This window comes from Ctenocephalides felis, unplaced genomic scaffold (assembly GCF_003426905.1).
Source record: "Ctenocephalides felis isolate EL2017-DRISC unplaced genomic scaffold, ASM342690v1 CF-g0.4_SCAFFOLD_03570, whole genome shotgun sequence".
In the NCBI taxonomy this organism is placed as follows: domain Eukaryota; kingdom Metazoa; phylum Arthropoda; class Insecta; order Siphonaptera; family Pulicidae; genus Ctenocephalides; species Ctenocephalides felis.
In genome coordinates, this window is record NW_020539724.1 from 2,344,004 (window position 1) to 2,369,528 (window position 25,525).

The following is a 25,525-nucleotide window of genomic DNA, read 5'->3' on the forward strand; positions in this document are numbered from 1 at the left end:
ATGTTCAATTGTATTTTTTTCCATCATTTTTTTTTATTTTGAATTTTTATGTTACTAATATAGAACTGACCTGATTTTTAGTACTTGTAACATATGTTACTATTAGTAATAGGAATATTGTAATTGGACATAACATTATAATCCATAATAATATGATAATATTATTGATTTTGCAATATACTGTCATAAAATATTGGTTCGATACCATAACAATATCAGTATCCCAATTATTTAAATTGAAACTTATTCAAAAGTTAGTTTAATAATTTGCTTGCTTTCTTGTACTGAGATTAGTCCTAAGAAAAAGTATTTGCCATAGTAATCGGTATTATTATTTTTGGCATTTTGGCCAGTATTTCCGAAACAGTTGGACCTGTCTTGGCCAATAACTAATCAGCACGTCTCGCTATCAATAGAAATCGAATTATTCAAATAAAATTTAATTTTAATAAGTTTAATAGATGAAACTTAATAATTTTCAAAAAATTTCGACATATAAAAAAAATTTTCTTTGAATTCAATTTTTATCATTTTTCAAAAAATTTTAAAGCTTTTTATAAAATGTAATTTTCAGTACGGAAAGTTTCAGTAACTTGCCGTAAGACACATAATTAATTTTTTTCGGCGCTATGAGCTTGGAAGTGCACAAATTCGTCATCTTAAGAGGTCTCGAGATCTGAAGAACATATTTTTCTTAAAGTTTCAACTCACTTACGAATCTTTATATTAGCCAAATTGCCAAATTTTGCATTGCATTTGCATAATGTTTTGTTAATTATATTTCTTGAAATTAAAAATGTTATTAAAAAAGTGAGTTAATTATAATTTTCTTCTCACTATCCAAATTTTGCCGCCCCCGAAAATTTGCCGCCCTGGGCAGTAGCCCCGACTGTCCCTACTGTAAATCCAGCACTGCCTATAACAAAAAAACATATAGAAGAAATTACATACATCACAAAAGCTCGTAGAACAATGAGAATAGTTCTTCTTGTAGTCAAATAATATTAACAATAATTATAATAATAACAATTTTATTGGCATAATTTTGAGTATTAACGTTTTCATACAAAGTTTCATTGCCTGATATGTTTATCTAAATATAGAGGGCCAAGCGGTGGTCGAACATGGGCTAGTACAAACTAGTCCTGGGTTAGTTGGCTCGATCCCAGCCTCGATCAAGTCCGACATCAGGCAGCTTTGATGTCAAATTTCCAAGTGAGGTTATACATTAAACAATCTCAAGTGAAAATCGCCTCTGGTAAATATAGTTCATAAAATGTCAACAAATACTTCGAGTACAGTTTATTAGTCACAATGCCAAAATAATTATTGCATCATTTATCTCGGTCATTTGAATCCTAATAACTTTTCTTTCCTTAAAACTATTCCAATATGGCTCTGTTGATCGAATTCGCATATAGATATAACCGGCACGCGCGTTCACGGGATGCTTTTAATTAGAAGCCCTAACACGTGCCGCTACTTCTGAAGCGTCGATCGGGTCTCGTAGCGGTGATGTTCCTCCTGTCCCTGCGAACTATGAACAACACGACGAAAATACGCATAAAATTCATAGGCTAGGGCCAGATGGGTAAATGATCCTGTAATGACGAAATTGATATGTCCATTGTTGGACCTGGCGTAATCAGTTCGGACGCAGAGTAGCACAAACTGGTCCTGAGTTCGATAGTTCGATTAACGCTACGGCCAAAACCCGAAATAAAACAGCTTGATGTCAAATTTCCATAACTGGATTGAACAAATACTGGGTTGCCATCCATTCAAGCAATGAGCTACACAATGTCAAAACAATTACTGAAGGTCTTCGTATATTGCAATTAATACGACGAATAAACACTTACCATATCAACTGACAGTCATGGGCCAATTATGCTGCATAAAAGACCAATGTTATGGCAAGGCCATGTTACGCTCCAACTTCCATACATTATGCTACTGAATCATACTGAATAATGTCAAAATGTCATGTATTTGCTGTGCATTAAGGCGTTTTGCACATAAACTGCAACGTCACTCGTATGTTATGAGGCTGGGTTAGAAAGACTCTGTTATCTAAGATCGTTTTTTTGACATTTGTGCAGTTTCTGGGTTAGGATTTCTATCTGATAACCTGAGAAAAACCCCTGGCAGCACAGCAACCTCATGGCTTTTGTCAAAATTTAAAACGAATTTGTATGGAAAGTTCTTCATAACATAGACTTGCAATAACATTTGTTATGCGGCAAAATTGGTCCATCAGTCTAAAGACATATCTCATCAATATCCAGACTAGCTTTTACCCAAATTTCCATCTACCCTTCAAAGAAGAACTTACTTTACTTATAGCAATTGTTAGTCAGTCCAAACACTTACATCTCACCACCTATTCCGCTATTGTTAAGCCGAGATTTAAGTACTAAACAAAAATAAAAGGTTTAAAATTTTATTTCCTTTTCTTTTTAAAAATATTCTTAAACTTGCATGAAACTATCTCTCTGAACCATTTTTCTAACCCAGGTTTCAAATCCTATGTTCCAGGTTCGATACCCGCACCGGAAAGCTTGATATCAAACAATAGTGGCACCATAAGGTGGCACCAATTTTCAAATACAAATAAAAATAAAATTATGTTAGCGTAAATAGGACTTACCAGGCTTGCTGCATCCAATAAAAAGCCATAATTTATTCTGATAATCATTTCATCAAAAAGAGATATGTCAACTCTTGGAATGCAATTCATCAGATTGTTAAGTCATAGCAAGCAAGTTCATAGGACTATTAATTTCTGGTTGCTGTTAAAAAATCTCTAATCCAGACATATGTATATAAATATATTTTTCCATTTGGGCCCACCCTTAAGCTTATTTATCAGGACTTGTATCATTGCTCAAGAGACACGTGTTCTCGCGGATTCCTCAACTTCCCAGGATCTATTGTCCTGTTGTATAACACTCGTCCGATGTATAAATATTTGATGGAAAAGCTATCGATTTCGATGGAATGTCAAGTTAATAAAGGGACTACTCAGTGTCATCACACATGATCGAGGATTGCGTGTAAATTTGTTCCTCATTTTTCGGATAACTCGCAGAGATATTACACCATACACACCTATAACTCATACTAATATTAAAATTGCCAAAGAAGGAGACGTTCCTCATTCTCAAAATATCTGCAATTATATATTAAAACTATTATTTTTTAAACTGACGGGTGCTGTTAAATTTGTGACAATAACATTATAATATATATATATATATATATATATATATATATGAATTTTTCATTCCATTATTTAACTCGAACAATTTCCGACAGAAATTCTTCAGAATACCATAATTTTTCATGTTTTCACGTATAGTTCCGCTGACCAGAAAAGCCGTTAAGAACATTTAACGATGTGCATTACAGGAAATAAAATGTTTTATGAAGGCTATTTATAACTATTCCTGGTAGTTTCTTGATTTATTCCCTTGACGATGGGCCATTAGGACATACAATGTCGTAGGCGAATTGGAACTATGGTGTTGTAATGGCTTCAATAAATCTTCTATTTACTAGATCTTTTCTGCTAAAAGTACGAAATTGAAAAATTACATAACTTCCATAATAAAAATAGAAATCTATAATTTTATTTAAGAAATTGTTTTTAGATAAGAAAATTAAGAATGTTACTATATTCATATGTCTTTATATATGATGAAAGGGGTAAAAATTGAATATTGTTCATTTTTATTTTTAAGCAGCAATCGACACTTAAAAGTTCTATGAACTGATGTGGTGAACCATCATAAAGAAATATATTAGAATCAATATTATTTTAAACAAAATTTGGGCATTTTTTATGAAAGCACGTGAGATCAAAATGAACTCTACTCTAAGTAGTGCATTCTGAACTCACGTGCTTTGTAATCAAATAATATGTTCAAGGGATACAAATTTTAAGATATATATATATATATATATATATATATATATATATATATGTATATGTATATGTATATATATATATATATTTCAATGATATATATATATATCATTAAGCTTATTATTCTGTAAACAAATTGATCCCTTATGCATTATTTACACATCGAATTAAAGTAAATTAAAACCAGTTTTGAACCCTTGCCCCAGTCATTTGAATTAAAGCTAAGTAATTTAAAATTATTTTAAAATTCACAACAATTTTGTGTTGTTAAATAAATAAATGAGGAAAACAAATTTTCACCCCTTGTCAGCCCGAGCGACTGAATTCACCTGTTCGGTTCACATGAACCATAATGTTCGTTCGTTGTGACGAGACGAGGAATTGAAACAAACATGTCACTGCCATTCCCGAATCGTGAAATATTCATCAGTGCACATTCAAATGCGAAATTTAAAGTGCTTTCTCGAGAGTTCAATGTGAGCATTAAGGAAATTTCTATAGCAAAATTTGTTATACCTATCCTACCTTTGGTTCATAGTTCATATGATTTTTATCATAGTCTTTTCAGAAAATTCGAATTATTTAGTTAAAGTAGATTTAATACTAATGAATTGACAGATCTATAAAAAATAGTATCTGCAGTGCACATAGCTGAAGAAATCTGCGCCCAACCCCCAAGAAAATTTTAATTTTTTTTTTTGACATTTTGAGAACCATGATCTACACTTTATATAAAATTACATAAAAATAAAATATATGTTTTATTTATTGGAAAACAATCAAAACAATTAAGAAATGCTAGGAGCAATTTGAGTCAAATTAATTTTGACTCAAGACGTAGCACTCGGTATTATTTTCCGAAAGAGCAAAAAATGCATGTTGTGGATGTATAAACAAGATTGAACAATTGTTTTGTGTTAAGATATATTTCTATTCAATACACTTATCTATTGTCGTTTTTGTATAAAAGTTATATTTTATATTACCTGCTGTAAAAATGCGATTCAAATTGTAACTTGTCGTGGTGGCTTGGAGCAGACATACAACCGAAAAGTGTTAATATTAGATGTGATATATTGAAATATAATATTAACTTTTCTACTAATTATTTTATGACTATTTTCGACCAGTCCCACAATTTTGATCAGAATTGGAGCGGTCTTTGAAAATCAGAGCCATCAGATTTCCATTATTTTCTCATACTGCACTCACAATTGAAATATTTGCCGACATCATCATCATCAAACGAATAAAACATCGCCCCAGGTGAATTCACAGGAACGGAAGTTATTAGTGCTCGCTACGACACTTTCCATGTAAACAAACTATACTATACGATTCGAAAACGTTATTTGTGTCAGCGAGATTGAGGGCTTAAATCTTTTCGACACACAAGCCCCGAATCGAATTTCGAGTGCATCGCGGATTTCAACAGAGATTACAGGGATGAAATCGGGAAATAGAACGATGTATCGAAGCAAAAATGAATTTTGAATCATTCTAATCGGATTGCCTTTACCAAAAATTAATCAGCATGTCTCCCCATCAATACAAATCAAATGTTTCAAAGGTTTCTAAACAATTTGACATACTTCAGAAAAAATTGATGTATGTATATGTGTGTGCGTATGTATGGATTCAAATTTTTATTCACGTTTTTCAGCGGTGTAGAAAATAAAAATCGAGTTGTTGAGAGAACGAAGCATAGAATGTTGGTGATTTAAAAAACATTAAATTCGTAAGGATGGGGAGAAGTGGTCATCAGTTTTTGGCAGAAGCAAGTCTAGTCGTTTCGGAGATACAAAGCTAAATATACAAAAAATGGCCGTACTAAGCATCCAATTCGAATAATTCAAAAATCTTTCTTCTTGTGTTGACGATAAAAATCATTTTTTTTTATTTTCAATTTTTTTTATAATCCGAATTATAAATTTAATTCTACGGAAAGTTCCAGCAATTTGCTTAAGGCACGATGTCATGTACTACTAGTTCAATAATAATTCAACCCTGCTCCTAGTAGAATTTTGAATGATTTCAAAACATGTCAAGGCCGTTCGGTAAACAATTCATACGGGGATTAATGACGAATTGCACGTGCGACAAATCACACGACCGCAGGCGTTAAGAGTATTTTCCAATAAGTCCGTGTATGCAAAGCTTCAAAGCTCCATTCTGGACGAGAGCTTTTCGGAATGTTATGAAATTGTTAATGTCGTGAATTGTTAAAGTTAAGCAAAAACCTTTTTATTATCTAAATTTTCAAAGCTTTAAACTTTTATAGAGCTAATTTGTTTGTTACATGAAAGCAATATTATAGTGTAAACAGAAATTTTAATAACTAAAATGTGATAATAACATAACAGCTAAAAATGTCCGCTAAATTCTGAATGAATTTATCCAAATATATTTTAAGTTGCAATCTTGACTCAGAAAAAATTCCTTGAATAATATATAAGCCTCGAAACGAGTAAATATTTTCCACCTACGCGATCGAATCAAATTTTTGTTATCTATTTATAAAATAATTTCACAATTTAATTCATAAGAATACATTCATAATCATTTTATTGAGCATTTAAATATACATTGTCATTTATATAATACAATTTTATCAAGAATGCAAACACACGGCAGTAAATTCTTAAAATTAAGCATACACCGAATATGTGACGCTTATGAAATCAAATCAAGCTTGATAACTCTAACACCTTGTTTATTTCTGCTAAATAAATAATTTTGTTAAAAATGTCAAGACAAGGCTAAACCTTGCCAAGCTTCTTATATTATCTTGTTATTGCGTCAGAAAATTAGTTGATTACTGTATTCTAATTTAAGTCTTTATTTTTAAACACTAATCTCACAATGCCAAGAGTATGAGACATAAATTACTCAAATCTTTGTATATTTGTATAACAGAATGCATGTTAAAATACCTGGTACCTGTAGTTTGTTATTCGAAATAGACGGGGATCTGGTGGAATATTTCAGAAATTATATAATTTCTTTTACAATTCTAAACATTTCATATAAAAAAGTGCAAAAATTTATATTTAAAAGAGATGAACATTTAAAAATTTTCGTTAGAAATGATGAAATGTATTTAATACTCGTTGTACTGCATTTTTGAAACAAATTAATTTTTAATGTTAGTTTATATTTACTATATTTGCCAATATTATATACATATATATATATATATATATACATATATATATATATAGATGTATATATATAGATGTATATATATATTCTACTAATTTTATTACTATTTTATTTACTATTTTTATATTTATATTATTTTATATATATATATATATATATATATATATATATATATAGATGTATATATATTCTACTAATTTTTTGGGTAATAGGCCTCGAATCGTTCGAATACGATTGCATTCGAACTTGTTAACTTCCAAAGAAAAAGTTAATAATTTTGGAAAAAAAATCCAATTTGCAAATTTTTTATTTGTAAATTATTTAATATTTTTCTGACGATCATTCTGAATAGTTTGACACAAAAATTTGCTAAACTATATGTTTGAATATGTATAAATAAATTTTAATTACTGATATACTATATCAGTATTAGATTACGTATCAAATATTGACAAATGACAATATATTTTAAACAAGTTTTGTGTTCACCCTTTTATTGGTTTTTTGAGGATTAAACTGACTAAATTTCTATTAAATTGGGGGTTGTGTCACTGTATACTGAATTGCTAATCCTACAAACTATCATCTCACATCAAATACTGGCTGAAGGGTTTGGTATGAAATTGAAATGCTTTGCAGATTAAAAATTATAAAAGGCGCATTCAAATCAAATTAAATAGGGAAAACTAATAATTGTCTGTTCTCAATAAAATAAAAATAATACAATTAAGATAAAAGTGCATATGCACTTAATTTCAATTGTTAGAAGCCTCAAAGCTTGAATAATAATTATTGAATTCCAAATAAAAAATTTTAAACAAATTATAGAAAATTTAAGTTTGAACATTAATTTGTCGTAAAGCGTTCATAAATTATATCACGTGCAAAATATTATTACAAAGCTGAAATCATCAGAATTTCACCAAATCCAAATAAACCTCACCATAAGGAGAGTAAATAAATTATTCCAACGTCAAACATTTGCCTTTAAATATAATACTCGTATAAGCCTAAATAATCATAAATTACCCCATTTATGGTATATTTCGGCTTTATTACAATTTGCATTCGTTTTCCACAATCCGCAACCCTCGCAAATTCATACAAATATTTCCAGAAAACAACCCCTTCTTTTCCTGTCGATATCATAAATATAATCCGCGAATAAATTCTGAAAAGGCAGGAGAGAGAATTTAATAAACCGCAAATGGTTTGAAAAGCCTACCATTAATTATTGTGGATTAGAAAAGTCAGTTTTATTGTCAGATATTTCCCCTAAAATTATTCTGAAATTTTAGAGAGATATCATGAGAGTTAAGAAATATTTAATTATAGTTATTTGTACTTAATTTCTTCTAATTTAATCAACAATATCATTGATCAGTCATTCAATCATTTATGTTTGAATATCACATTTTTGAAGGGTAAGGCGAGGCATGAAGATTCAATTTAACCAAACTAATTATATCACAACAAATAATACATATCAAACAAACAACTATCTGACTATGTCAATGTATATAATATACATTTTTGTTCTTCGAATAATTTTTAATTTAATATGGAATTATATTATGAATTTATTATAATTGTATTTTTAAATGTTTTTGAAGCTACTCTGTAAACTATGTAATAATGTATCATATATCTATTAAACAACGTTTATTACACACTTTAATCAGTTTTTTGTAGTGAGACTTTTGTTGCTATTTTTGCTTGAAATAATACTCAGATCTCTATTATCTAGTGACAACTACTATCGCTACTGCTTGATACCAAACTGTCCGAGACGAGAATAAGCTCTGACTTCCATCACCAAGCCACGGCTATGTCTAAATGTGCACCTTAGCGTGGGATTTTCTGATCATTACAATAAATTACAAGAGTTATATTTATAACTATTTTCTAGAATTTTCTCTTTTCTCGAATTGTTAAAATCTATAATTAGACATCACTGAATTTTATCGTAGTTGTTCATTCCATTTAATCACACTCAAGAAAAGACAAAAGAGTACAAGACATTACATTCAAAAAGGAACAATATGAATATGAATAGCAAAAAGTTGTCTATCTGCTGTCGAGTAGCCGCAGACTTTATAACAAGATAAATCTTTCTGCCAAGTTTTCCGTTGTTTTTCCACTGACAACAAGGAGTTTTTTCACTCTCCACCGTATTTCCCTCGCGGTGGAAGGGATGAGATAATCGTGGAAAAGCTCTGACACACCCCGACGCGCAGCCATGTTGATTTTCACCAGTTTCCACGGCAACTGCGGTCTCGTGGAGGGTTGAATGAATCTTGCCGAAGTAAGAATTTCGTCTTAAAATTAAGGTTTATTTATCGACAGGAGAAAAACAACTGCAAAAACGCCAGTATTTTTTGTGACGTCTAGTCGTCTCGTGTAGAATGACAAAATTCGAAAAATTAACTTTTGTCAAGATGTTGTTGGCCGAAATAACAATTCACACACACACATACACACACATATATATATATATATATAAATATATTACCAGAAATTAATACATTATTGCCACGAACATACAGATTTGTCGTTAAGGTTTATAAATTTTAATTGTTAGATCTAATTAATGCAAACATATATATTATGCAATTTAGCAATAATAATATTAGAATAAGCAATAAGTGTCTTCTCCTTAGCAACGTTGAAATAGATATACTTGTATATTCTTATATACAAAGATATGTATCGTTAGCCAGTACAACTGACTAATTCTGATCTCATAATTAAGAATATTATTTATACTCAGCATCACTTTTTACCGTTATTTCTTATCCTTTCTTATTAAAACATATTTCACCAATTCTTTCATTTTCAACAATTCACAACTTTAATTTATATGTAACTTTACTATTTTCTGACTTATTGTTTGGTGAGATTTTCTGCTAGATAGCAATTCTATTCTATTTCTATCTTTATGTGCTTTTTTCCTTTTGGCTTGGCTGATTAACTGAACTACTGACCATTGCAGAACCACTCCAAGAGCTCCCAACATAGGAGTTAATTCCAAATTTTATTTTAATTTGAAACGAATGTATAATTATTGACTAATTTATTATGGATACTTATGGTTAGTATTTGTTGTGAAAATTGTTGATATGACAAGATGAAATTTATTTTCAGAACTTGGATTTATATGTGAAGGTAAAAAAATATTTGAATATCGGAACGTACATCAGTAATTCGTTTATTACACCAATTTTTGTTTTTTATTGTTTTGTAGTATAAAAGCACCAATTTAATTTATAAAACTTATAAAATTTCAACCATAATTCAAATATTTTTGTATAGAAATTATCAAACAGGTATTGCAAACAATAATTGAACAAAATGCTGATGGTAAAAAAAATTAATAGTAAACAATAGTTTTTTATACTTTTGTTTACTACTATAATATACCATTATAATAATAATTTAGAGGTTTATTTTGAGAAGCCCTTAGAGGAAAATTTTCGATCAACTAGAATTGGCTACTTCTCTGATAGGTATTGTCCTGAGCAATTCCAGATAAATTCTCGGACATGATTTGAGATGTAGACAGAAAAGTTATGCGGTTTCAGAACAGATTCACTTGAAAAAAATCTAATTGAATAGTTTACTATAATTTTTATAGTAATACATATATGTATATAAATCTGTTCAATAAATATTCTGAAAATCCATACATCGTATCGGTTATATTATAAAAATTACAATCAATTTGATGATATTACTACATTTATCATGTTACAGCAAGTTGTTCAGATCTATTAAATATAAATTTCCATTTTTCGAGTCTGGTACGAAAAAATAAAAACAATAGATGATACCAGATGTCCAAGTACAGGGTTGAATATTATATATTAAGCGGTACTTATATTGAGTTAAGTATAGTCAGGAAGTTTGGATATTCTTTCCTCTCAATGATTCAAGTGATATAATAAATGGATTTGTATATTTTATGTATGGGGAGAAACATACATCGTGAACTAAATGCAAGTGGCACTTTGCCTTAAGGCAAGTTGCATAAACTTTTCGATACGTGTAATTAATCAACCTAATCAATAATAACTGGATTTCAACTGTTTAGATAAAATAAACAACTATTTATTTCAAAAATGCTTTTTATTATAAAAACGCACGATTATAAGCAGCCTGTCTTTGTTTGAATTTTAAAGGTAATTATATATGATATAATATAAATAATATATTTTAAACATTTTTTTTAAATCGTTTATTTGACAGAAGTTTCGACGTTCTCAAAACGGCTTTTAAAATCAATATCAATTCATAGTCCCGCTGCATTCTCTTTCATGTATTCCAGCTTCTACAAAATACACCGCCCGAATATTATTTCGCGTCGCCGATAAATGAAAATAAATCGAATCGACGTGCATTTTGCGAACGAATCCAATATTGAGCAGAACTGCTACTATATCGAGGATAAAAAAAAATACTGCAAAATAAAAATCAAAACAGCAGTTCTGCGCAGCAATAAATAAAGTGATCATCAACGCAACGCAAATAACACACGGAAACTGATATAGATCGAATTGGGGTAGTTTTTTTGTCTTATTGTCGTTGAACTATTTTAATTTAATGATTTCTACACAGTCAGTTTTCATGATATGTCATATTTCGTGATTTCATTCTGGTTTTCAATCGTATCGAGAAATATCTGCGTCGGGAAAAGTCTGTATTGATATTGTGGAATTTAACGTTCTTGGCATATATCTTTACATAAAACTACGTCAAGCTTCAGTTAAACATTTAATAATCCGTGATCTAATATAAAATAAAAATACCAATATAATTCTAATTTAATAATCTATTTCTAATATAATAATTTGATATTATTTAAGTACTTAAATCCATCGTATTTAAGAACAGTATTTCCTCGTAGACAATGTATTTTTCTCCTAGCTAACTGGTAAATTAACAAAAATATTGCTGATCAAAAAAAGTGACACAACCGTACACAGTCTTCCCTATACTCAAAATATATATCCAAAGACAATAATTGTTCTAACCTGTCAAAACACTAATCATTTTGAATCAAAAAATTAATGTATTATTTAATGATAACTTCAAACAAATATTGCACTAATAGCATATTACTCGATAACTTGGAGTACTCGGTGGAGCATAAAAAGTTCATTTTGTACCATCAATTCTTGCGAATAAAATCGTTTCAGTCATGTTTTTATTATATTTTTTTCCAATTACGAGCAACAACTTACACAGCATTTCTATCGTGTATCACAACTCTGACGTTATAAAGAAAACAACAATAATATCCAGCAAGCTTCGCATTTCTTCGTTTTCTTAAAAACAAATCAATACCTACACATACCCTAACACTTTACATTATCTTACATTTATTCCTTTACATATACGTAGACAAAACCTTTCCACGTATTTTGATATGATAAAATTTTAGTTCACTCATAAAGTTCTCGGTATACTTAGCTGTAATATTATTTACACAAGGGGATGAAGCAACGCCCTTGCCAATAGCGATAAGCTCGGAAGGGGTAGTTGGCAAGGCGTGACGAAGCTCGACCGAGACGTGAGAGGGGAGAGCGAAAGCTTCCGGGTGGAAAAAAACCGAGCTTTTGCGCGTGAAGAGATAACCGAGAAAAAGGAGAGATGAAGGCGCTCTGTTTGAAAATATTTTCATAAATTTGCACCGCGTGTCTGTATATAAAGATAAAATGATAGGAGACTACGTTAATTTACTTATGTTGTATGGAAAGCCTCTATTTTTTACTTATTATTCTCCTGTTGGTCACAGTTCATATTTTTGCTTTTTTCTTCTATGCTTCTATGACTTGTGCTTTGGTTTTCAATTCCCTAAATTTTTGCTTCTCTGTTTGTCACAATTTCTTGTCTAAAATGACATTCAAGTTTCCAGATACTTCTTGGTAGTCTTTCTACTACATTTGTCTTTTTTTTTGTAGTCTTGCTTCATTTGGAAATTCTTACAGCTTCATTATTTTTTACTAATAACTTGAGATTGATCTCACACCGAATACACATGGTTTTTCAGTAGTAGTACTTTTAGTAGAACTAAGTAGAAGTTTGGGAAACCACATTTTAAAGTTTGAATTTTTTACAATATTAATGTATTTGTTTTAAAGAATTTATTATAAAAAATTATTAATTTAATGATGGTAATCAAAACGCAAATGTAGCGCAAGTATTAAAAAATAAAACAAAATAAAATGTTAATTTATAGAAAATTCAAGGAATTATATATAAGCCAATTTTTTACGAATTAGCTGCTAAATAATCAAATAATATATAGATATCTTATAAAAAACCATTCAAACTAAAGCTTTTTCAAGTAGGATTTTTTGATGTTGAAAATATATAAGTATATGTATCTATATACATAATTTAAATATTTTTTTTTTATATCCTCATTTATAATATTATATTATTATATTCCCATATAAGTATATATTTATACATCGTATATTTGAATAAGACACTATCAGTTTAGCATTGCAACTACTCAAATTTTAGACAAATCCACTGTAAATAGCATGATACACTTAAAATATTTACATAAATCCAAAATTACATGTTATCATACTTTGTGTAAACATTATTTTCGTGATTTTATGATAAGTTGTTCTGACTAATTACGACATATATTAATAATTATTAAATTACTTTATGTATACTAAAAACAATTTGCATGAATAATATGAATCATTAAATTGTTATTCACAAAGGTAAATGATACTAATGTATAAATCAGGACAATTTAACACAAGAGATTTAGTTCCTAAATTTTCACGTATTTTGTGATCCATTGATTTAATATATTATGTAGATAACTAAAAATTATTTAAAAATCCATGAATTCACTTTAAATCATTTGCGAATAAATAAATTTAGTTCGCTATCAAACAAATTTTCACCACGTTTCTCAGTCATGTATCCATTATTATATATCATATGCATTATTTGGACATAACAACAGTGAAAATATATATTTATGTATGTTTATTCTAACAGCAAGATTTATCTTGTTGCATAGCTTTAGTGTGAAACTTTTTGTATAACCATTCGAAAACAATTTTATATTATTCTTACGCTCAAATCCGCACAAGAAATATACATGGTGCAAAAATTTCAATAAAAAAACTTATCCGTAAAGGCATTCAGATTTCAGTACTTGGAACATTTCCACTCCCCATCAAGCCCCTTCTTCCGACGAGCTTTTCGAGCTTTATCGTGATAGCAGGGCGGAGCTTTAAAAGCTCCGCCTGTCTACCGCCCAGCATCCCGATGTTACAAGTCTGCGGTGACCAGGCAAAATATTATTGTAAGTTTCAAAACAATTCTCAACCGTACTGATAGCATCAGGAGCAATCCGGGTCCCAAAAGCTTCATTTGCACTTTACTGATAAACAGCTTAAAAATTTGTGGCTCGTGTGTAAATTTTAGCGTTGTGTACTTTTTGATAACGAAATTTCTAATGTTTATATACGTAGTTCTGATTCTATGACAGTCATAACGTACAAAGAATTCGTGATTGAAGTATGTGTATAAAAATTGATTGATAATTAAACGTGGGAATGTTGAAAAAATAACAGTGCATATTTAAAGAACTAAATAAACGTTGATAAAGTGATTGTTGAACGATAAAATTTGATAAAAACATAGTTGAATAACTATTGCATTGTGGCATGGCATTAATGAGTTTATAGTCCAGAAATATTCTGACACTGCAAGCATTACCATATATGGTTAAACAATAATTTATATACTTAAACTTTAAAAATTTTCAAAAGTGATTTTATATTAATAAATCATATTATATCTTGTTTAAATAAATAATGTATAGTGAGTGCATATAATACAAAAACTATTGTTATATTTCAATAAAATTTCCACGTTCCAAATGATGTGTATCAGTCATTACGAAGATGAAGGTAGGAACAGTCCTACTCCTAGGCGTCCCCTTCGAGAAGATCTTCCGTCGGATCTACCACTGGATCTCCGATCAGACTTAGAACCATCCAATTCTTCAAACATAGCATCTGATCTTCCCATGTCTCCCGAAGACAGTCATCAAGACTTATCTGGTCCAGATGTAGAACCTGCCTCAGGAACATCTTCAAATTCAACTTCTGCTACTGTTAAACCGCCATATTCATACATAGCTCTGATAACGATGGCAATTCTGCAGTCACCTCATAAGAAATTGACACTGAGTGACATATGTGAATTTATAATGTCAAGGTTTCCGTATTATCGAGAAAAGTTTCCAGCTTGGCAGAATTCTATCAGGCACAATCTCAGCCTGAATGATTGTTTCGTCAAAGTACCGAGAGAACCTGGCAATCCAGGTCAGTGCGGAAGTAAGAAATAGTAGATTTCCACAATTATTTAATGATTTGAACATTATTAATATTTGATTATAAACAAATTTTAATCATTTTTTATTTCTATTAAAAAATGTTATTATTTTTTCTTCTATACAAACTATTCTTTCTTTCTATGTAATAATAGCTCAAGATTCATAAGATATTATTGTTGTTTTCTTGATTGTTATTTTCAAAAAAAAAAATTGAATTACAATCAGCCCATATAAAGTCTTTGTACTTTCAGTATTTGTTTTGACATCTTAATTGTACCTATAGCCTGTTTGGTAGGCAAGCCAGTAGTTATCCTCTCTTTGTGTTTTTTTTATTTTATATTATTCATATGCACTCCACAAAATGCGATTTTCACTTTAGATTATATTTGAAAATTATAACCTCAAGTTGAAATTTGATATAACGCTGTCTGATATCGAGCTGACCAAGGTTCAAACTAGGGACTAATTTATGCTAGCATAAGTCTTTAATTGTTTACACTATGTACTCTATTTTTATTTTTCACTTGAAAAATATTTATGACTACTTGCTTGTATTAAATTTAAATTAACTAAAAAATTCCCCATTATTTTGTTTATTTCAATATACGCCAGGTACTCTACAGCTCATATATTTGATAAAATTATTATTATTCTGTAAAAACACGTATTTGAAAACTTTGCTTACTGGATAAGGTATCACGATGAGTCACAATGATCACAAAGATACATCTAATTAGAAAACTTCAATTTTACCTAAACGATTTATACACTCATGTATCTTATATGGCACAATAATCTTTCTATTTGATCAAAATTGATCTGTAATTAATTAATCGCATCGCATATCTTCTAATGCAGAAATTCGTACCGATTTTTTGCAAACGATATAAAATTCGTAATTATCAATTCAATCGTAATGAAAACCTTTGAACCGCAGAATGACCGAAAATAAAACCATTTCCACCGCAGCAAAAAAGATCTGTCGACTCCGCCGTATTTTAATTAAACACTTTGGTCGACGATTTCATGAAATAGTTCGCAGGATTAACGGGAGTACTACCCTTACTACCCTCTTCTCTTTTTTGGTTACCCTGCATGTCTAGCCCTTCAAAATTCCACTTGTGACTAATGAAATCTGCGAAGGCGTTTTCCGGTATAATTTTAATGGAACATTTCGGACCTTTACCGAAATTGGTAAATCATTATATGTAAATTAATTTTAAGAGAGATATTTGGATAGTGATTAAAAATTCATGAGAAATCTTGTGGTAATTAAATTTTAATTAATTTTAATTTGTTTCAGCAATAGCAAATATTTGTAATAATGATTTTGAAATTTTATGTGAAATTATCCATTTATAATTTAATACGACCAAAAGAACTAACAACAAAATAAAATATCTACTTCTGTCATGAATGTTTAAACATTTACGTTTATCCAGCAACAACAACGTCGTAAAATTTTCTTTTAAATATTGTTGTTAAAAAATCGTAACTTTACTAAATTTTAAGATTTTGAGATCTTTTTACCCGCAGACCTTTAAGCTCCACTCTATCCTATATACTATTAGGAAGCACAAATTTAAGCTTCTTGAATAATATGTCCTATCCAAAAATGCATAAAAATTAAACTCAACATATGGGCAATTTTAGACAATATTTGAGCCATAAATCTAAATAATCTTTAACAAATTCACAACATCCATGAAAGTTCATGCAAACCGCGTATGTTAATAAAACTTAATCCTTCCTGGCTCATCGTTCGCAGGAATTCATCTGTCTATACAAATAGTTTTATCGCCTTCGCATATGTTGTGACACAATCATTTCCAACAGCCCCCGAATGTAATTTTGGGCCCTAATCTCGCGCCCTTCCCAGGTTAAACGATAGGGTGTCATTTTATATTGCTTTAGATGATCTAAATATTGTCTGAGGCATTGTCGCGGACACAAAGAGAAGGGCTGGTCGATTGATTTGCAGTTGATAATAATCATCAAAGGATTAGCAGGTCGCTGGAAGTGTTATATTAAATTTTTGACGCCGTGTGCTAAATGTTAATAAACGCCGGATCGTGTGATGACTGCGAGATGGAGATGGTATCGATTATATATATTTGGGTTTTGATACAGCAATATACACAAGAATAATATAAAAAGATCAATGCCGAATATTAAATCAATACGAGCCTAAAGTAGAATCAAATCAAGAATACATTATTGATTCCTTGATCGATTTTTTTAGCGATTGACGAAATACCAGATCAAGGTTGAATACAGTGTTATCTCTTTAAAAAATGTACTCATGAAACTTGTATTTTGCATTAGTTAAATAATGTATATATTATTTCGTAAAATTTCCTCAAAATGAAGATTAAGATTAAGATATTGGACATGTTTGCCCCTTGGCCGTCCCATTTTACCCCGCTCATGGAACAGGTGACATATTTTTGAAAAATGGCAATAAAATAGTATAAATACACATTTCTATAATGATGAATTAACTGGAAGTTTGTTTGAGCATAGTCAGATAGTTGTTTGTTTGTCATGTGTTGTTTGTTGTGATTTAACTCGTTTAGTTCACACAATATAATTTCTCAAAATCAAATTGAACTTTTGTACCCCGCTCTACTCTATTTGTATATACATATTATAAGATACACAAATATATATATATCTATATATATATATATATATATATATATATATATATATATACCTTATGATCTATGTTAAAAGTCATTACAAATAATTAAAAGCCACTTACAGTTGTAGTATTTTGCATCAATGATGTACTGTACACTTGTTGCTCTAACAAGGTGTCCCAGAACTCAATGTCAAGCCAAAACAGGGTGATCGGTTTGACTGTAACTGCCCTGGAAAAAATAAAAAAAATATTTCACATTTTTTGGAAATGATGAGCTTTTAAATGTAACCTAGACCTTGGGTGAAATTGTGACTGTTTTAAAGTTATTGCGGTTCATTTTTATATTGCCTGTTCATTCTAACTATTTTAAACTTTGGAATCGTAACCGTGAATTATATTTCTAGGAGGTCAGGCAAAACTAATTACAGATATGCTCTAGAATGAATTATTCTATCAAACTCTATTTTATTATTTTAAACTTAGTACCATTTTAATACAATTTTTCTATTTCTCTTCAACCATCAGGTAAGGGCAACTATTGGACCCTAGACCCTCTCGCCGAAGACATGTTCGACAACGGCTCTTTCTTGCGCCGCAGAAAGCGCTACAAACGTCCTCCAGTCGGTGGTGGAAATTGCATAGGTCCTTCTCACCTCAGTTTTCTGGAACCATACCCAGTTCCACCTTTACAATACCATCCCGTATATTCCCCTTATTTACCAATTTTACCACTTTGCTATAGTTCCACTTTAATCAAACCTGTTCCTTTGAATGCCAATGGCACACCAGCTCCAAGTGGAGATACCGCTCATTATTTGAATTCAAGAAGAAGAGTTGGATTTAGCATCGAAAGTCTAATTGGATCTCAAGCAGAATCCACAAGGAGCAGTAGTAAGAGGAGCGTTTCTGCGTTTTCTCCAATGAGTGGTACTGATCCAGAGTGGAGTTGAGATCAACAGACAAGGTTTATGCAGAGATTTTATGAGTGATAGTTGAAGATATTGATTAGAACGTTCTCGATATTGTAGTTAACGTTAAAAAAATTGTTTGTGCAAGATTAAATTGCAATGCGACTCGAGGAAAGTTGTTTGGCTTAACAGTGATATAATCGAATGATATAGACTAGAAGGTATCCAAAATTTACGAAATAAATTTTGGACCAGGATTCAAAGGTCATAAATATAAAAACTATTTGTGAATATATTTACTGTATTTCTCAAGCATTCAATAGTTGAATTAAATAATTGTTAGTATCAACAATCACACATACCAATTATAAAAACTTGCCCAGAATTATTTAAACCCATGTTTTTATTTTTGATTATTATATATTGTTTGTGTAATATTTGTTCTATATTTTAAATCTTAAATATTAAAAAAACATAATTTAACAAAAACTAAGCAGATTTAAGTTTATTTTATAAATAACAATAAGAATTCTACTAAAATGTTAACTAATCTAGAATTATGGCCACAAGAAAGCTAGATTGGAAAGCCATATTTTTTCCAAATACTCGATCTTCAAATTTTAGATTATTATATTTATATTCCATATTTATCTATTTTGCTCTTGATCTTTTTTCATAAGTTTAAACAAAATGATGACTAATAAAGAATAAAATATCAAATATATTAATTAGGTAATTTGAAGAATGAACATCTATTGCTATACTCATTTCTAATCATATCACTTCAATCGACCAAAAGTTGTAGAATCGATCTTCATAAATTAATAATAACGATATAAAATATAAAGACTCATAAATATAATTACTTATAGAATTATTGATTTTTATTGTCTACATATTATTAACCAATTGTACTATTTTATTGCTGGTATTAATTTCTAGCCACGATATTACTTAGTATGTATATATTATATAAATATGTATATTAAAAAGATATGATAGAATATTGTAAATTGAATAAATTTTTCTCATATATATTAACTGATTATTCGATAAATATGTTCTATCACCTGTATCAAATATCCGTCTATTATAGTTAAAACGAATGTGAAATATTTTTTCGAGTGTATATATGCAAAATTATATATTTCTAGTCATATAGTATCAAAATTAACCAATAAATTCCATCGCTGTATGGAATTATTTCTCCACTATATTTAAAAACTATAAATGCTTTTATTTATATTAAATATAAATATATTAAAATGTAAATATTATTAAAATAATTTCAATGTAAAATATCAAAGAATTAATATTACGTACTATACTAGACTATTGTATTAAAATTTAAATAGAATAATACAATGCATTGATGTTGCCTAATATTGTATTCCCATTTATGTTATGTATCAAATGTGAAATAAAATGAATAAAAAATATTGAACACTTTATCCCTTTCAAATAGTTGTATCTTGAAATACATGTAACCAGTGCTGGATTACCCCATAGGCCCGTGAGGCCCGGGCCTAGGGCGGCACAATTTGGGGGGCGGCAAATTTTTCCGATTTTTTTTTGTCACGGCAATTTATTTTAAGGATTGATCTTGATCTAGATAATTCTCTTCTATATATAAAAACGCACAAATCAATAAGACGCAAATACAAGCAAAAACGTATTTAATACAAATAATACTTCACAATCAAATCAAATATATGAATCGGAATCAGTAATAATTTCGACCATCTCGCCACGAAGGTTGAATTATGACTGATTGTGAGGTACAATAAAATTTCTGTATTGCACCCTCTATGGTTCCGAACCCGAAACTATTCAATTAGATAACAATTTTTGAATGTTAGTGTCATCTGGTAACAATTCATAGTTTTGTCCCTTTCTGACCCTAATATAAGAGATGCGTAATTTCCAACTAAAATCATTCTGTATTTGGACCTCTCGGCGGACACTACTCGGTGGTCAGTGGTAAGTCTTTTAAAAAATATTTATGTATTTATGTAATCATTTCATGCATTCAGTTTCAAATACGTGTCATGGGACTTGTGTTTTGGTTGATTCGATGTGACTTGATTTTCTGTTGAATTCTAATATAAGAATGTGATAAATTGAAGTAAAATTCGTTTTTCTTAATATTAAACCATTTGCGTTACATTTCATGCATTCAGTTTCAAATACGTGTCATGGGACTTGTGTTTTGGTTGATTCGATGTGACTTGATTTTCTGTTGAATTATAATCATAAGAATGTGAATAAATTGAAGTAAAAATTCGTTTCTTTAATATTAAACCATTTGCGTTACATTTTCTAATTCAATATATTTGTGCTGAAGTGTCGCCTTAGTGTTTATTGTTGTGAAAATATTTAATTTTAGCCTTTGAGTTAACATAAATAATTTAATGCAATCTTTAGATTATTAAATTTAACTATAATTAAATAATATTAAATTTAATATAAATGTTATGTTTCAGATATTTACGATTGACTACATTTGTTTTGTTTCAGATTTCATACAGTGTTTTGCGCAGTGGCGGATTGCTTTAGGGATTTATTGTGCATGAATTTTTTTATTCAATCACATTTACAATTTTTAATTATTTTTTATAATTTTGAGTTATTTGCGTCCACATTTAAATTTTTTTGTTCGTGCGAGGACTTATTCGTAATTTTAATATCGTTTGAAACGATATCCGCGTTTAAATGTGTTCCTGTCGCCTACCCCCCACGGCAGGTTCTAGTAATTCGCGTTTCGTTAATAAATTAATTTTTTTCAATCGGTGTGTGGATCCTTGCGATGTTTTTCCCAGAAGCAACGCAACCCCATACACTTTAATTTCTAATTAGTATTATATGTACAATGCCTAATTTTTTAGAATTATTTTATTAGTCGCATGGATGTAAATAACTAGTTTAAAAATCTAAAAACTTTGCTAAATAAATTACTTGTTTTTATTTTGACTGATTTTTCTGCTCCAATGCAATGAATATGTTTTAATTAAATAATTTAAATTTTTTGTGATTGCACAATAAGTCTCCTAAACGGAGAAATGTTGAAGACGTATTGTTTGAAGTTAAAAAAAAAAGGTAAGATGATACAAAACCCTAAATTATGTAAAAAATAACAAAATTGACATTTATTTTAGTGTTAATGGGCCTCGACTAAATATACCACGAGGTTGAATACTACAACAACGAACAGGAGAACATGTGTACCTATATGATGTACCAGAGCACTGGAATAAATACGAGTAGGCTACCACATTCAGGGTTGCAGAATTAATTTCTCACCGCGACGGCAAGCACCAGGACTGCTAGGAGATTGTGGTGGATTAAAAAGGTTGAAGGTACCCTTTTTGGGGTGCAATGACTGCTACTTGGTACATCTTAGCATTGCGTTTACCAATATACAGGGTTTACCTTGGAGCCCCAATCTGACTTTTAATAAAAATCGGTAATTATCTGTAGAGTGCGTAACTAACTACACGAATGAAACAGAATCTATACTTATTAATTTATTTAATGTTACCTAGTTGTGTTCGTCGTAGGTGCGAAGATATGACCGTATTTTGTAGTCATGTCTTAAGTCTAAATTCTGATATACTATTGTTTTGGTTGATCAAAAAGCTTGAAATTATAGATGTGTATGATACGGCGTGATGACAAAGGGGATCGCATACAATCGGAGAACCGTCAATTTTTCTGGATTGTGTGTTCTTCGCCCATGGAACAACACACGCACCACTATACACTAATTGTGCACTTTCGACTCGATTGACTACCTCTGAGGACTGATACTTAAAAAGTGATTGCGTCTTTGTAACGACAGCATACAATGTTTCCAAAGTGTTGCACAACCTTTAGTGCAAACTACATCCGCCGCCGCCCGCCTATATGGTTCCTGTCGTATGTGGTCCAGATTCGCGATAAAGACTACATACATCATTTTCAAGGAGTTTCTAAACTCCTAAACTAAATCCCCACCTGCCTATAAGGCTCCTATCGTATGAGGTCCGGAGTCGCGATCGTTTTTCAGTATCAGTCATCTCAGGTGGTCAATTCAATACGGAGGACACAAGTTAGTGCATTAGTGATGGTTGTGTTGTTGTGCCAGGCAAAAAGAACACGATCTAGAAAAATCCGATCGAGTTTTCCGATTTTAAGCATTCCCCTGCGTAATTACGCCGTTCTATACATTTTTAATCATTTCTAGCTTTATCATTAGCCCATCGTTAGTACATTCGAATTTAGGCTTAATGCATCACTATACATAAGTGCGGTCAACGTCTCGGATCTGTACACATAACTCGGTAACAATCAATAAGTTGGTAAGTAGATTCTGTTTTAATTGTATAGTTAGTTAAAATCTCTACTGGTAACTGCAGGTTTTGTTGAGTCGAATTAGGGCGCTAAGGTAAACCTTCATATTGGGGAGTGAGATGCTAAACATACCAAATAGCAATCTTTACACTCTAAACAAGAGTACCTTAACCCTTTCAGTTCACCTCAATATGGATACCTACAGGTTTCTCGTATTCATAAGTTAAATTAAGTAATTAGACCTTGGTTGGTAGATATAAGTATATGAATTTTTATTTTTGTTACCGGGGCCCCGTTTGTATGTTTGCCTCTATTTTTAGGGGCACTTGTTGTGTTTTTTTTTATGTCATTTCAGATGTCTTTCCAAGAAAATTGCTTACCAAATGAGTACCAAGAACTACTTCCACAACCCATAGGAGACATTGATCAGACTAATTGATGTATCAAGATACTAAAATTGTTGGCATACTGCTAACTTTCATTTCAGATGTCTTTCAAAGAACACATTGTATTGTATGTCTATATGTTTTACCAAGATATACACGAACCACCAAGAGACCACTACCGATTTAAAGGATATGTGCAAGTGGGTACCAACAATTAGTTCTGCAACCATACGAATAAATGTAATTGAAATCTATGTTTACCTCTTTTTAGGCTTGCACGAGATTTGGCAGAAAATATCATCAACTCGAAACCAACTAGGCACCACTATACCTGAACTACCGCCTACAACTGAATCGGATGATATGACATAATCGAAAGGAAAATTAACTGTGAGATAAGACTTTCTATTATCATAGTAGTATTTAGTTAATATCAGTAGGTTGGGGACGTTTTCGACATTAAAATCTTCGGCCGTTTCATAGGCTGGGAACCTATGAAGTTTTTTTTAAGTGTTTACATGGTGGATCTGGGGGGTACATCATGTAAATGCTCTTTTTTTTTATAAATTTACAATCACCGCTAAAATACTAAAGTTACACATTTTATATTGATTTTTTTCTTTACCACGAGAGGTTCTTTCATTTTTAAAAACCGAAATTTTTGGGTACATTAGGTCATTTCGCGGGGTTCTTCTATTCGCGATATATTCGGGTCAGTTAGGCATAATTAGTTTGTAAGTTAGTTTAAGTGGATTAGGGCTGCACAAATCGATACTTAGTAGTATTTACACTATACCCATTTCCATCTGAAATGTTAGAAACGTAAATATGAATAAAAGTATCTATTTCTGTGGCGACACCACATTAAAAAAAACGCGCCTGGCAACTCTACCCCATGGGTGGTGAGGAAAAGAGTTGCATCCTAATTAAGTACATATAATTATCAAAATTAAAATATTTAAATAATTATGTTAATTAATAAACATAAATGTGTCAATATATGTGTCAAAATATCTTAAAATAAAATTTTTGCAAAATAATCTTTGCTTTTTAATATACGGTTAATGTTATTTTTAAATTTTTTTTCAGAACTTCATAAAGAATTATTAGATGCTTTCAGAAAGAATATTGTCAATAATTATTAGTTTTGAATTAGTTGAAAAAAGACTATAAATACTATAAATACTACAATGCGAAGAGTTATATGGTTTTTGATAAAATATATTTTATCTCTTTGCATTGTAGTATTTTTTCAACCTCTAATTCAAAATCGATCACTATTATTCTTTTTAAAAGCATCTAATAATTCTTCAGAATATGTGAGATTTAAAACTTTAGTCAGAATTAAAAACAAAATTTGAATTATTTTCGATATAAACAAAAAGAATTTTTTGAAAAAAATTTGAAACAAAATTTTTTTTTCAAAATTACTTATTTTGTTGAAATAAGTAGAAAGTTCTTTGAATCATTCAAATCGGACGCTTAGTTCTCTCAAAAACTGCCATTTTTTGCACATTTAGCTGGGTGTCTCCGTAACGGCTAGACCTGCCTTTGCCAGAAGCTAATTACCACTTCTCCCCATCATTACAAATTGAATGTTTTTTAGATCATTCAAATTGGATGCTCCGTTTTCTCAAAAACTCGACTTCTATTTTCTGCACTTTTTGCTCCGAAACTTCGAAATTACTATTTAAAATTACTACAACTTACCCAACGCAAAGTTAAAAATTATATCTAAATAATTCAAAATAAATTGTTTATTTAAAAAAGTAAAATTTTGTCTATTAAAAAGGG

The 25,525-nt window shown here is 30.3% G+C and overlaps 1 protein-coding gene across 1 annotated transcript; it reads left to right on the plus strand.

Moving 5' to 3' along the window:
* The first annotated feature begins 15,098 nt into the window (after positions 1-15,098).
* LOC113383057 (forkhead box protein D3-like) lies at positions 15,099-19,058 on the plus strand. The gene is made up of 2 exons (XM_026621308.1): positions 15,099-15,453; positions 18,634-19,058. Exons 1-2 carry the CDS (start codon positions 15,156-15,158, stop codon positions 19,056-19,058), a joined length of 723 nt encoding a protein of 240 aa, XP_026477093.1. The 5' UTR covers positions 15,099-15,155.
* Positions 19,059-25,525: the final 6,467 nt, after the last annotated feature.